This window comes from Colias eurytheme, chromosome 12 (genome assembly GCF_061535395.1).
Source record: "Colias eurytheme isolate Ceu_HAF_F1 chromosome 12, ilColEury1 Martin Lab GWU primary, whole genome shotgun sequence".
In the NCBI taxonomy this organism is placed as follows: Eukaryota; Metazoa; Arthropoda; class Insecta; order Lepidoptera; family Pieridae; genus Colias; species Colias eurytheme.
This window is the reverse complement of record NC_142991.1, coordinates 1478122-1494552: the sequence shown is the minus strand read 5'-3', so window position 1 is coordinate 1494552 and position 16431 is coordinate 1478122. Positions and strand designations below refer to the sequence as shown.

General features: G+C 31.8%; 1 protein-coding gene across 1 annotated transcript; it reads left to right on the top strand.

The window, feature by feature from the left end:
• The first annotated feature begins 7773 nt into the window (after positions 1-7773).
• Positions 7774-15731, top strand: LOC149903794 (uncharacterized). Its single transcript, XM_090108187.1, has 7 exons — positions 7774-7959; positions 8037-8834; positions 11889-12003; positions 12901-13180; positions 13750-13812; positions 14076-14149; positions 15012-15731. The coding sequence occupies exons 1-7, from the start codon at positions 7779-7781 to the stop codon at positions 15064-15066; spliced, it is 1566 nt and encodes a 521-aa protein (XP_089964313.1). The 5' UTR covers positions 7774-7778; the 3' UTR covers positions 15067-15731.
• The last annotated feature ends 700 nt before the right edge of the window (positions 15732-16431 follow it).

Genomic DNA, 16431 nt, shown 5'->3' with positions numbered 1-16431 from the left:
TTTTGAGTTAGAAAAAAAAAAACAAAATAACTTTACTTATGACATTTGTTTCTATCCTATCACATAATGAATGTTATCATTGTCTGCATTCCTCCAAAAATTGTTTTCGCGTACCGAAAAATGTCAACCGACAAATGTTTACAAATGTACGCGCGCCGCAAACGCAAGTACATACTCTGTTATGAAAATACCCGCCATTTCCCTAACGGAACACGCAAGGGCAGGCATTTCGTTAATTCAGTAACATTTTACGATTTCACTCTTGTAATAAACATGGTCACGTGAACTCAATGAGCCATAACTAAACGTATTACGCGTGTGAAATGGCTTTTGTTTTGTTTTTAAATCTGTGACGTATATGCGTGAACAAAGGAGTCGATGTGTGACTATGGGCACCATAGACAATTTGTTTTTGTTTATGTAAGCAGAGATTTTTTTGTTATGCGGCGAATTGTTGTTTTCTTTAAAACGACTAACAACATAATATTGTAACAGATTGTCTATTTTAATAGTATGCAATATTTTCAAAAGAACATAAGTATAGATGCGTACAGAACTATGCGTCTAAATCGAAATAGTAATAAAATTGTAAGTATCTACACAATAATTCACTTATTCCCTATTTCACAGTGAAAACTATTTAGATGTTCGCGTAAATAATAATTGCGTAAATCAAAAATAAGATTTTTCCTGAGATCTATTTGGAAAAAAAACAAAAGAATTCCAACAATTGAATAAAAAAGCGAGTTCGTTACCCACAATCGTTTTGTCTCGTGTTGTTTGATTTCAGAAATATTTTTTATGTATTTATATGTTGGAATTGTTCCAAAGCAAACAGTGCGACGCCACATAAATATGTGTATGCCGTAATATAATGAAGAAAGGTTTTACGAATTACTTTTAAATTGTTGCAGATAACATTTTCTTATTGATTCGTTTTAATATTTTTTATTACTTTTCGATCATGCGTTCAGAAATGGTAACGAGTTTGAAGAAATGCTTATCTAAATAGTTTCATAATATAAAGAATGGTTTGAGTTATCATTTAATGTCTCTAAATGCAATAAGTCATTGAATAACCCATCTGTATCTAAGTTTAGGACGTATTTATGCGAATTTCTACTTTTTACTAACATTTTTTGAATTTTCTTTGCCTTTCAAACCGGACCTAGATAAGATGACCAATTATTAATAACATATAGATACCTATAATGGGCATGATACCAAAAACATGAATACGATAAACTTGAGTACCGAGAAGCGATCACCGGTAGATAGTAAAGTGTTATGTGAATAATGTAAATTGTATCGGGCCTAAAGATTAAACAACGTTATCAGCTTATCGCTTCTAATCGGACCACTAAAACGTAAAAGGTTAAATTAAAATATAGAATCGCGACATATTTAGTCCAAGGACCAGTATTAAAACTATAGCAGTAATAGTAATTCAAGCGTTACATTATTGTTTTTTTATAGCCCGTGTCCATCTATGAGTATAGAAAAATCAACTGAATTGATTGACTTGGCTGTATCAATAAACGCCTTTGACTGACGTAGTAATCGTTGTTTTTGGCGGTTTCTAAAAATAATGCATAACTGTCACAGTTGATAAGATTATCATTAATCCATACTTCTGTGTATTATCTCTTTATCTCGAAAAATATCTATTCTTATGTGCAATCGAGTCTTCGTCACGATAAAATCCTTGACAAATCTGAGTGAGAACTGCATGCTATATTTTTAATCTGTATGCTTTTCCTTTATGGCCGTGACGTGTATGAAATATTTGCATGTATATAAATGGATAATAATGTACTGTTAAAGATAATAACAAATTAGTGATATTTTCGAAAATTGTACGACGAGTAGTATTAATATTGTTGCCAAAATTTGTCATAGTCAAAAGAGGCAGAATTAGAAATTTTTCTGGAGTGTAGGGTAGCGAGATATAGAGATTAAATAAATTATTTTGTGTAATTGATTTACTTTATTTGAAAATATAATTATTGTATTGTTGTAGCACTTATCCATTTCATTATGTTTCGTCTCAAAAATTTTTAGAAATCATTTCATTTTAGTTCATTTCGATATTTTTTATAAAAAATGTGATATAACGTACAAAGTCTGTTGAAAGGGACCAGGGTTCTTAGTTTGTCACGATAATATTAGCGTTTTTATTTTACTATATTATACGTTTTCCTAAAAGTTTTTTTTTTTTTGAAATTAAAATAAAACCTCTTTTGACCGTGACTGTACATAATATTAAAAAATAAGACATATAAAATATGTATAACCAAGTAGGTGGTATGTTAAAGAAGTTTATTACTCTATGGTCTCTACGTCGTGATTGGCCTTTGATTGGCGCCAAAATATCGATGGGTGTTCCAATAAAAAAAAAATTTTGAATGAGAAAATGCATGTGTCTGCAGAGTGAAAATATTTATCGAGAAATTGTTCTGTATGTGCGTTTATTACAATAGATTTGGTAATAAAATATTATGCTTAGATAGCATAAAATAAATTGTGTAAGTAAATATATAATATTGTGGTGGTTGAAAGCGCGGTCTGATATCAAATATTTTTTTTTTCGTAATTCGGTTTTATATTAGTGTTTTTGAAATAAACAGGGAAAACGAAATTCTTTATTTGGAACAACGCCATACTGTTTTCACACCCAATGTATTATTTAATTTAACATAGGTAAAACTTCCTATCATAAATTATTTGTTATATTGCAATTTGCAACATTTTTACCAATGTTAAGTGTTGCTAGTTTTTATTTAGACACGAAATTAAAGTTTTACATTAATTTATTAAAAAAACGATTAACTTTTTTTAACCTATTTACTTTGATTTAATTGAAAGTTGTGTTTTAATAATTGTTTTATTTACTTCTTTTGAGATTATGTCTGATTCTGTGGTATGAAGCGATGATGAATGGATATTCAAAAATATACCCATAATTATTATAATTTAGGAGATAATATGAGTAAGATGTACATTATTGACGCATGTATTCTTCAACTAAATTAATTAGTGCAATATGAACTGTATGTACATAACGTTAAAGTATAATTTTGATATTCATATGTATTATTATAAGTAAAATTGTTTCTACCTTTATGTATCCCAAAGACTGATATTTTCTTTTTTTTGTAAGGTTCCGTACGCGTATGTTAGACTTGTCGTTATATAATTATATATATTTTTGTTTTTAATTCAGTTCTAGATAAAATACTAATTTTTCATGTTAGGAGTATAATTTTGTACGGAACCTCTATGTATTCCACGATCATGTATGCCTTAAAATTAATTTTGATCTTCCCTTTTTATCCAACTGATTGTCATAAGTTTATAAGTTTTTTTTTTTTTTGAGAAAATAAGTCTGCTGTAAAAAATATTATGATAATTACATAGTAATCTTTCAAAACAATGACCACAAACATCGACGTGTGCCATACTGAGATTTTGTATTTATCTTCAAACTATAGAAAAAATTACATGATATTTATTCGTATTATTTTAGCCAGATATCAATTTATTTATTTTTGGAGTATATGTGCCAAAATTATTTTCGAAACTAATATTTTAAATAAATCAAACTAATTACTGTAATTTTAGTTTCACAAAAGTTCAAGCACTTTTTACATGTTCATTAGGGTGTGTAATAATAATTTAGAAAATAATCTATGGCCCGGATTATGCAAAATACAAGGAGATAATTTCAGCACAGATAAATATATTGCGAATAAAATACACCATAGAGTATGCATTCAAAAATTAACATTATTTCAGTAAAGTCACGAATCACGTATTGTAGTGTAACAATATTACTTCAACCAAATTTCATAGAACATTTATGAAATTATAAGTTCATACTCTTCAAATATTGTCTATTCTCCTGAATAATAATTCTAAATAACATGTTATTTAACCTTACTTGTGTACTATAATTATTACTTAATAATAAGCAATGTGTGATGCTTAAAAAGCTAAAAATAATATGCTCAGTCTTATAAGGAATGTACCTATTCTATATTTTGTAATAATACTTTAACTATAAAATTATATGTGCATTTATTGTAAACGAATTTATTTTGTGTTGTTTTAACTACCCACTGTTATGTTCAAAAACCTATGTTTAATCAAAATAAATGAATGTTAATATTTTGATGGTTTTTATTTTATTATTACATAATTTGCACTTATTACTAATTAGAAACTAAATCAAAAGCCTGTTATGCCTTGGTAAGTTATGCAAAATTTGAGTGTTTTACAACCAACGGGATTATAAATTTAGGACAGCGCGCGTGATCAGAAGCTTCTAATTTCTAAATGAGTTTCTAAATTTAGTTTAGAGTCCAAATTAAGGAAGATGTAATAAGAACATTCTCAAATGATATAATAATATGAAAAATCTCTCGGGATACCCTTATAGGTAGGGATGTAACGATACATGATTTTGCCGATACGATACCGATACCGATATTTGTAGTAATGTATCGGCGATACCGATACCGATACCGATATCGATGGCTTGGTAGAAAAATAAATAGTGAATTATGCATAAAAAGTTACCAACATTTAACAGAGACAACTGTTAATCGTATTCTTTTAAATAAAAATGCCAAATCAAAAAACAACAAAACCATTTTATTTTAGTATTATTATTTTACGAAGTCAGTTAAACTTTAAGTAATACACGTCATACAATCAGTACCTAATAAAAGTTTACTATTGGTAGAGTTTTTTCAGAAAACAAAGTGCGCACGCGCGGGCGGCCTCCCGCATCGTTCATTGGGCGCGGGTTTTTGAATTATTTGATATCAAAAAAATTGGTTGTTTGTAAAGTAGGTTTACGATCGAGATGTTTACGTGATAACATAATGCAGTGGCAGCGCTCGAGATGAAACGGGAGATCGGTCCGTCTCTCTCTCGTTATACATGCGATCGCGCTCGTGAGGTTTTGGTGTGACACAAGTTTATGAACATGTCACCCGACTAAAATGATTTTTAAAACGTTATCACGTTAAAAATTAAAAAAATTCAAAATTATTTATTTCTTTCCTTTACATAAACAAATGTTGGAACACTCCTAGTAAGCAAATAAAATGCTTGTGTCAGGAGGTTCCGCTCTTCCTTAACACTATTACAGAAACAGAAATAAAACAATATGAATGAATACAATGCAAAAACATAAAAGAAAAAAATGGTTGCCTGTAAAGTCGGTTTTACGGGCGAAGATTTTACGTGACAACGTCTTTTTCTCGATCATAGTTGAGTGGGAGAGAGACGCAAGGCATTCGGCGGGCCTCTCTCTCGTTCGGTGACTCATCGTAACGTTACCGAGCGTTACACTTTTTCTTATGTGACTCCCAGTCGCAACCTAATTTAAGACGTTGTCACGTCAAAAAGAAAGAATTTAATAAAAAAATATCGGTATCGGTTGATTTATTATCGGCGATACCGATATATCGGCTTGCCGATATATCGGCCGATATATCGGTATCGGTATCGGTATCGTTACATCCCTACTTATAGGATACTCGCATAAAAATTAACATACACTTAAATTTTAGTAACTCAATTAATTTTTTTTTTAACTTATGAAATTTATTTAAATCGTTATTTAGCAAACAATCAAACCGACTTCAGAGTTCAGAGAAGAGGAAGGTTACAATACTGAATAAATTCGAGACTGTAAAACACACGTTAACTCATAAAATTGATTGCCTGTGAAATATATTAATGTCATTACTTTGTACAAGACACAGTACAATAGTCCGGGATACATCGCCCATTTTTGCAAGTGATTACTATCAAGCTAATTTTTCGTGAGTAGCTTTATTTTGATGAGATGCCCAATAATTTCATGTACGAAACTCTCGATTGTGGTAGCTTACAGAGGTAACAAGGATAAAAATTTTTGATTTGATGGTTCTCAAATATTTATTACGCAATTTGTAGGACAATATGTCTGTTGAATTATATAAGTATTAAATAAGTGAAAATAAAAAAATCAGCTGGTTAGTAATCAATTATGATGACTTCGTTATCGATATGTCGTGGCCATATCGTAGATTTGCTCATTTCATGATATGATCGATCATTTCACGAAATGGTCGCATTTCATGAAATGGCCAACATAGTTTGATCAGATCGTTAAATCGTCAACGTTTCACGATTTGGCCATCCACATTTGGCCAGATCGTATAAAATATAAAGAGTCCATAAAATATTAAAAAAATTCAGAATATTCTAAAAACTTGTTTAATGTCATTTAAGTTAGTGCCGCGGCAGCGGGCGGCGAATGCCAGAAGCGAATCGTTTTTGCAATAAAAAACAGTTAGGTTAGGTTAGGTTAGACTTTGATAAACAACGCACGAGCCGAGCGAGCAAAGCGAGCGTGCCGCGGCAGCGGCCGGCGAGTGCCAGAAGCGGATCGCTTTTTAAAAAACAAACAATTATAATACTATAGTAGGATATATAAATATATATTATATATCCTAAAAGAAAAAATGCGTCTTAAATTATTTTATTTAAGACGCATTTTTTCTTCAATACATAATATAAGATATCCACATTTTCCATAGTACTCGAACCGTCGTAAATTCTTTGCTATGACTTTCTTCATATTGTTATTAAACGAATTATGAAGTTTTTAACTGCGAATAATCAAATTTTCGCCAGCGGCCGCCATCTTATCACATAAACACAGAGCTTGCAGCGCCTCTACCAATGATTAATGTAACTATTTTACGATATGATCAAATAATTTTGATCATTTCATGAAAAAACCGCGCGTTTAGGTGGCCATATCGTGAAACGATTTCTTATCATTTATCTGCTCAAGCCACATCATGATGTGGCCAAACTAAATTGGCCATTTCACGAAATGCGACCATTTCGTGAAATGGCCAATCATATCATGAAATGAGCAAATTTACGATATGGCCACGACAGATACACATTGGAAAGGGGGACTCTTTGATCAAACCATAGATTTTGTAGGACAAATATTTTTTCGAATATTATTCGACCAAGCCAACTAGACGCTCGGGTGGAATGCGGCCTCCCCGCCCGCTTACCGCCTCAGGTACCGCGTTCGCCTTAGTACGGTTCGCAACATCGACGCATTCGTACGTTTCGCATCGCTAGTTATTTCTGTACTTTTTATTATTAATCGTTAAAGCTTGTTGTTGACTGTTAAGTTTTTTGTTGTTATTTGTTTAAGTTTTTACTGTGTTGTTATTCATAGACAGCCCTCGAAATGGGGAAAAATAAGACTATTCATAGCGGAGAGCGAACAGTGATATTATTAATATTTTTTTTTTGCTATCTGTACCCGAGACATGGGCGGGTGACGTCACAGTTGAAAAGGGTCTAGTTGGCTTGGTCACGTAATAATTTAGATAATTATCTTGAGATTGAACAAAAAAAACATTCAGTTAGTAATTAATATTTGAGAACCATCAAATCAAAATATTTTATCCTTGTTTCCTCTGGTAGCTACCACAATCGAGAGTTTTGTACATGAAATTATTGGGCATCTCATCAAAATAAAGCTACTCACGAAAAATTAGCTTGATAGTAATCACTTGCAAAAATGGGCGATGTATCCCGGACTACAAGAACATCATCACTATATTAATTAATAATTAATAACCGTGGGGTTTTCGTTTAGTAATTTTAACAACGCATTTTGTTTTTTAATTTGTCCTGTATGAAGTTTGACGTTTGATTCTCGAACGAAATTTTGAAATGTCATTTTCGTTATCATGGCGGAGGACGAAGATGGTGTTTCGGACAAAAAATCGCCTCAAAATTCAAATAATTCGGAAACCAATGACGGTAACCAGCCCAGTACATCAAAGCCTGATTTAGGTATCGAAGAGGCTAAATATGATAGCAAGGAAAATGGTCATAAATCGCCAACAGAGCCGAGTTCTTCATCATCAAGTGAGTGTTTTGCGGAGTTGTTTTTTGTTCGTCTATATATAAAGGCATTCTTGAGCTAGCGTGCTTTATTTTTGCAGAAACGGGAGCGATGCGCAAGGAGGACAACCCTTTTTCGTTACGACACTTCCTGAAGCGGGATCTCTCGTTACCGGGCAATTCAACATACGAGAACACCGGCGCAAGACCGAAGGTTTACGCGAACACAGTGCAGCATTCGCCGACTAGACTAGACAAAATAGACATTCATAGTGATTCGAGACGTGACAAGAATCGCTCCAACGAAAATAAAGCCAAAGAAAAGAAAAACGACCTTGTGATACATCGTAATAGTGAGGACGCGTCTTCTAGTAGTTCCGTAGAAATTCCTTTTAGTGTAGTTGAAGAATCCGAATCTAAGCATAATTATTACGCGGATAGTTCAGACGGGCCGTTCTTCCACCGGCCGAACTTGGCATCCGAGCCTTTGGGCATGCCATCCCTGCCTGACTTTGTTCAAGATCATATTTTAGTGGAGCAAGCGTATTTAAACTCGAACGGACCTATATCAGTGGATCTTGACAATTTACCAGATTTTACGTATACCAATTCGAATTACAATGCTGGTTCTTCATCGCTTGGTAGGCGAAACAAGAATAGCTATGGTGGCAATAGGAATTATGACTATGATGCTTATCTGGGTGCTGCGTCCACGTCTGAAGAGTCGGGTCCGTCGAACCGCAGCATCCCGCTGGACCTCCCTGTGGGAGCGGAAGCAGCTCCTCCACCTTTGGACTTAGTGCACCTGAACCTGGATCTCACAGAGTCTGTGAATCCCGCTGACAGGAGGAATGTCTCGCCAAGGAATAATTTCCCGCTGGACCTTCCACCTAATGCTGGTAAGTGTTCTTGTCAAAGCGAATGTTCTTGTACTGTAACTTATTAAATTATTTTAGAAATGTAAAAAAGAGGAAAGAACTAAGCTATATTTTAGAAAAGATCACAATTTTTACCAAATTGAATGTTTATTTTAAAATTGTTCAGTGTGTTTAAATACTATTGCACGCCTCATAAGCGAAGCGTTGAGGTGGGTACTACTGTCACTTCGCGAAAAACATCTGATTTTTCAAACTTAAAATGTCTTTATGTATCATACATTGCACTTGTAAGATAATACACACACATATTAAGAAAAAACACTATTTTTAACGTTAATGATATTTTTGATGTCATTTTTGTTATTTAAACTAGTTAAAAAACAGTTTAAAAAAGTTCTGTCTTGGACGTCCGTGTGTCTGTATGTGCGGATCCTTTTTCTTGTTAACACGATAGCGACCGAAATACTTTACTAATCGAGTCTTTTTTTTTCTCTTACGCTTGAGTATGCTCAGGAATAGAACCCTTTCATTTTTCAGGGTCTGATTCGATGTGGTTTAATTGTTATTAAATAAACAAAAATAATAATTAATAAATATTTATTAAAAAAAAATTATGAGGCGTGCACTTTTGGATTTTCCAAATTATTAACTTGATTTTACTTTACTTCTGAATGATGTTTAATACTGTGTGGCATATAGTAGTACAATAATTTTGTATTGTACATAAAATATTTCTAATTTTTTTAAAACCAATTTTTTCTAATTGCCATCTAACTTAAATACAATCAAAGACAACTAAAGTTAATCTTAAATTTATGCACAGTTTAATAAAAGACTTAAAGATTCATAACATTTTACTGATAAATTGTAAATACCAAAGTACAATTATAAAATTTAGGACAGCAAATTTGGCTAGAGCTATGTAAAAGTACTCATAAGTTGTTTACAATTGTTTAAATTATTTTAATGAAAGCCAACTGATCCTAAAGTAAACAAAAAATACTAATAAAATCATTACTTTTATTCCACTTTTTAAATTTAAATAGTACCCATTATCATAGGGTAAAATCAAAGTAAAACAATATAACAGTAATTATATGCGGCAAACATAAAATCATCTACAAATTTGCTACCTTGACCTCAGAAAAACTCATATATACATAAACATGTACATTGTATACATATTCAAACTATGTTGCGTATTTTCTATGCTAATTGTTTATAATTCAAATTTTCCATTTGATTGGCAATTTTGATTATAAATTTAGTAGCTTTTTCTTAGGGCTTTGATTGCATTATTTTTTGGTTCAATTTATTTTTTAATTTAAATCTGTACAGCTCTTTGGAGTTCAGTAATAAACACATGAAGAACTATATAACTAGATATTCAAAGATGTATATTCAATATTATTTAGTTTTGTCGCTCTGCCCTGTAACCATTTACTTTCTAGCTTATTTGAATAAATGGTTATGGTATGCTTTAATAGTTGTCACATGAGTGTTAGCAAGTATTTCTATACCTTAATAATATGTTGTATTCTGGTACATAATCTCAAGGTATCATGACTTTTGACTGACCAGTTGGCTTGGTTGGTAGTGGCCCTGCCTTCCAAGCCAGAGGTCGTGGGTTTGTTTCCACCCGGGGCAAATATTTGTGTGATGAACATGGATGCTTGCTCTGTGTCTGGGTGTTAATCCATACTTACTAATATTATAAATGCGAAAGTAACTCTGTCTGTCTGTCTGTTACTCAATCACGCCTAAACTACTGAACCAATTTGCATGAAATTTGGTATGGAGATATTTTGATACCCGAGAAAGGACATAGGCTTTTATTGCGAAATATGTACCACGGGCGAAGCCAGGGCAGACCTTTAGTTATTTATATAAGTATGTATTTATTTAAAAATTATATATCTATGTTTATCAGCCATCTGATTTCCATAACACAAGCGAAAGCTTAGCATGGGATCAGATCGTGCCGTGTGTGAAAATTGTCCTGGAATATTATTATTATCATCAAAATCTGTTCTGCAATTTTTGTATGAAACAATAACAAACATCCATTGATCCATTCCTACAAATTTTCACTTCTATAATTAATGGGTAGGATATACTATGTCCTCATGTTTCCAAACTTTATCTTTCTGAATTCTATAGTTCTAAATCCACAAGAAGGCAAATGTATTAACAAAAATAACTATTCCAAATGTACTTAAAAATACTTGTTACGTAAAGGTATTGCAAAGCAATATTAAGTCGCAAGCATTTCCTGAAAATGTATTAGATATAATATGTACATATCAATATATTTAAAACTAGGAGAGGTTATTCATTTTGACCTATTTGGAGTGATATTTTAATCATTTACACTTTACAGTTTGCATGTATTTGCGACTTGCGATTTGTATTTGATAAACAAAATAATTTTATACAAGTCAAACAATGTAATGATATGCGTTATTATATGTAGATCATAGACGTAAGAGCATTTTGAAAGAACTAACTAACTATACAAAGGTCTGAATATGATAGCCCTGTTATAGCACTTGGTTGTTAAATGTTTCATTTATTAAATGACTAACCGGTTGGCTTATTACCGTTTCATTTATTAAATGACAGATTTAACAACTAAGACTAAATGAATGACTGAAATAAAAATGAAGTTTAGTTATACTTACCTGTATAAACTGGTTCAAATATGTAATATCAAAAATAGAAAAATCTTAAATGTTCATAAATTAATGAACTATATGCATGCATAAATGTCTTGCAAGATTAATTTGACGATTATTGTTTTTTGGTTTGTCTTCACTTTACACTGCATTGCATTCTAATAAAAGCAGAACGACAAACAAATTACAGTCTACTTTTAAGTATATACTCAAAAACAGTTGAATTAAAATACAATGGTTTAAGTTCTGCTAAATTTGTCTAGTTTGAATTTTTTAATTTAGAAAAAAGTAAACCAGGTTGTAACCACTGAAAGCAACTAGTCAGATGTAAAAAAGAAAATGATAAATGATAAAAAGTCTGACCATTGCCAAAATTTTACACAATTACTCTTATTTGCAGGTGCAGAATCCATGCGATTACCAGACTTCCTACCAGTGCACCCCGGCAGGACGTCGCCGGAACCACAAGCACAGAATGAACAGATACAGCAACTTGTTGAGTTGGAACGGACTAGGTGAGATTTCGCATGAATGTTGTTGTACTGTGCAAAGTATTTTGAAGTGTATGGTGGCCATAGAAATCTAAATAACAAGACACATAGAAGTGCTATAATGTCATAATTCGTATGAAAACCGCTGTCGCCAAAATCAACACATTCAAACCGAAAGCTAAACAGTACACACAAGTAAACTATGCCTTTTATTGGACAGCTTGATTTTAGTGAAAACTAACTTAACTATTAAATTAAGCTTTTGAATATGTATCCTAACGCACGAATTTACGGTTTATTTTAGAATAACATCCCTAAGTATATGAGACTTTTTGCTCCAATACGAACAAACGTGATAATAAGAATGGTCGACTGTGTCATTCATTGTTATTTCGATTACTATGGTGACACTCGTAATACTTGTAAATATTCTATAATTTTAAGGAAAAACGGCATTATCTCTAAAAAAAAATATTTTCCGATGAAATATTATTCCTTTATAAGTATAATTACAACTTGTGGAAGAATTTCCGCAATGGGAATTGCTGAAACACACCATGTATACACTCATACGTCTCCAGAGCAACTGAACAGTGACGAATGCAACTGGTGATGTGAAAATCACCTGAGTGGCGACAAGGTCACGCACGCTTACGACTTCTAGTGTCTTGTTATTTAGATTTCTATGATGGTGGCGCTTTATTTATATGTTTATAGGATAATGCACCACCTGTTGTGCTGTTCTTGTTTTAGTATTTGAAGTACTTATATTTTTCTGTAGGATTTGGTTCAAAATAAATAATCATGATTCAATGACAGTGGAACATCTCACTACAGAACATTACTAAACTGCTTGATTTGTTGTTAGTAGTTGCTCGTTTAATTATTTTGTTTTTTACTTACTTAACCTATTTATTTTAGGTCGGAACTATTTATGGAACGCAATAGGCGGCTTCGCGCTGAAGAAGAACTGAATTCAGGAAGGGAAGCTCTACGTTTGTTACGAGCTGAGCTCAGCACTGTACGGGCCGCTGAGACGGCGCTGAGAAACCAACTCAGTGACGTCAGACTGGCCGAAACGGCGCTGAGAACTCAACTCAGTGATGTTAGACTGGCTGAGACGGCACTGAGAACGCAACTGAGTGATGTCAGACTGACTGATGATGGTGTACACCGGGAACATAATCTATTGGATGTAGCGGTAAGTGAATAAGTTCATGTTATATTGGGGATGGTGCTGAGAATGTTACATATTTGATGTACAATAATGTGTTATTGTCATGTATAAATATAAAATAGTTGATATGTATAAATCTTTTGAATTGTCTGGTTATGAGTGTGTAAATTCCGTTCAAACAGGGATAAATAGTAGTTTTCATTTTCATTTTTTTTTTAAATAGTAGTTTTTGACCACAAGTAAAATATAATTAAAGCAATAAAATAAATTTGTGTTATGGCTCTAATAAAAATGCTCATAACGCGTTGTGGCGAGGAAGAAATGCCACAACCCATTCTTAACTTTAATTTATTTACCACTGTGAGCAAACTTTTGTATGTTATGAATGTTTGTCCTCATATAATTAAGGTACATTTGCAAATTGTATTAGCCCTCGAATTTAAGTCGCAACGAATTTTGCACTGTGGCTTTTTTGGTGTTGTGAGCTATTTTTTTCGCTCAATGAGCGTCGTTGTTCCTTATAATAATTTATCAGTTATACTACTTCAGAAAAAATATCAACATTTTAATAAAACAATACCCTTTATTTACAGGCTCGGCCCAATGAGACAGACTCTACAGTTGCAGACTTGAAGAATGAAATAAAACGACTTCAGGTTGGTTTTATAAAAATGTTTATTGCACATTATTTGTTTTGTATAACATTTTAGGTATAACTTTAAAATGCCTTAACATTTTTAATACAAATTAGAATTTTATATCCACTGAACTTAGATAAATTACAATTCTATATCTATTTTAATTGCCTATCTATTTTAATCTATTTTAATTGCCTTTATCTTTTAATTTGTATTTGTTGCTATTTGCTTCTATATATTATAAGCTATAAGGTATTCAAGTAATTTTGTATTGTTTTCAGGAGGAATTATCATCCTCTCAAGAGGAGGTCCGGACACTCCGAGCTGCGTCTACTATCACAGAAACCTCACTACGGTAAGTTTCACATAATACATGAATATTACGCTCAAAGACAAATTGTTCAATGAGCAAAACAATATAAAAAAATCTGATTGCAAATTTGACTATTAATCACATTTTTTGCGTTCCAAAGAAATATTCATACATAAAATCGAAAAACATAACCCTCCTATCGCAGTCATATAAAAATAACTCACAACACGTTGTGGTAATCATGTCGCCTACGGAACATTAATTGATTCAAAATCGACTATTTGTATGAATTTAAAGTTATTTCTAATTTTTATCATTTTTTAATGCCTGTCCGTTCGCGTCGTGTCACCCAGTTCACTCAATAGTGTATCAACATTTTTACAATGAACAAATTCGTCGGTTTCGTGCGTATGTCAGTGACTGGTATTACGATAAACCAATTAATGTTAATAATTGCCATTTCTTTCATTGCCACTACGCTTTATGAACTTTATCAATATAGACATGAATTTTGCGTTCTGGCTATTTTACCATGTCCAGAACGCGTTGTAAGCATATTTTATTTACACAAAATGAGCGTTTAACACCGGGCTATAAAATTTGGTCTATCTCAATCGATATTTACCGTCCGCGTCCTGTTCTCAATTTTGTTAAAAATCCATACTAATATTATAAATGCGAAAGTAACTCTGTCTGTCTGTCTGTTACTCAATCACGCCTAAAGTACTGAACCAATTTGCATGAAATTAGGTATGGAGATATTTTGATAGCCGAGAAAAGACATAGGCTACTTTTTATTGCGAAATATGTACCACGGGCGAAGTCGGGGCGGACCGCTAGTATGTTTATATAATAACTTATAAAATATTTATTTTTTATTATAATTATGTTCTCTTATTTTCAGGGAGCTCTTATCAAATTTGGAGCGACTGCGGACACAGAACCGAGACCCCACTTGATATTAATTTATCTCACTATGTATAAGCGGATCCAACGCTCACTCCTAACTAAAGTGACGCATTTTATTACAAAACTATTTACTTTATATTAAAATCATGATTAACTTTAAAAATTCTAAAGCAGCTTGTTTTTTTCAAGTCACTTTAGTTACAAGAGTCATATTGTATATTACTCATAATTTGCGATATATTTTCTCATGGATGCACTAGGCATATTCGCTATCGCAATCAACTCATTCAGATTTGTATAAATATACATATTTTTTTCTTTGTTTGTCGTCTCCATAATGATTAAAGGTAAAATCACTGTTAGATTTTTTTGTTTGTAAATAGTTTGGTGAAATCGTGGTGGATGAAATACTCAAGAAGCAGCTTAATTTAGTTTTTAATTACGGAATCATCATATTAATATTAAAAAAATATAATAAATTCTTGTATGCCAAAGGCAAAAAATATAATTGGATACTTTATTCCAATATATGATTATTTAAAAGTTGATTATAATTGAGCTTCCTTCCTAGCTTGAAATTTGGTTAAAAATCATCATGATCATTAAATTGTACATAATATGTAATGGTACAATTGTAAATTATCATAATTTAGGATTTAAATATCTAATTTTCTTATATGTCGTTTCTTATATTCAGTTTAACTCATAAAATATAACATGATTTGACTTTTCCAAATTAAAATCGAAAAATACGCTATATTTTTCTGTTTCAATACAGACGTAAACAAATTCTATTTAATAGTATACTAAAAATATCATAGTATAATCTATTATTATTATATATAAATATATATTATTATTCATACTTCATCATCCTCATCATAAACCAAATGAGAACTATAACATAGATTTCATTATGTGTAAATAACTTCTGTACAAATAGGCTCTCGTCTATGAATTATTTATTGAACTTAGAATAAATAATACATAAATCTACTTGTGGGAATAGAAGTGTTGAGAGAAATCATGGAAAATATATTTAAGTATCACAAATGGGGCTCGGAATCTAAAATCTAAATTATATTGGTGTTTTTGCCGTACTAAATGTGACAGATTACTAATTATTATTAATTTAAATTGTAAAGTACTGTATAGCAGTAGCTATGGTGAATTTGGTGAATTTTCAATACTTCTAAACGTATAAGTGGGAAGGATTTGTAAAGGAAAATAGAATATTTTGGATATTTATGAGAAATAAGTGGTTGTTTACGAGTATTGAAAATTCTGCCATTTATGTATTAATAAGTGTTTGTATGGAAATATGTTATGTTTTTGAAACTCGGAATGTAACTTATGTGAGCCTGAGGATAATAAAATTAATTATAAACATGTGTATTTTTTGTTTTCTTTCGTAA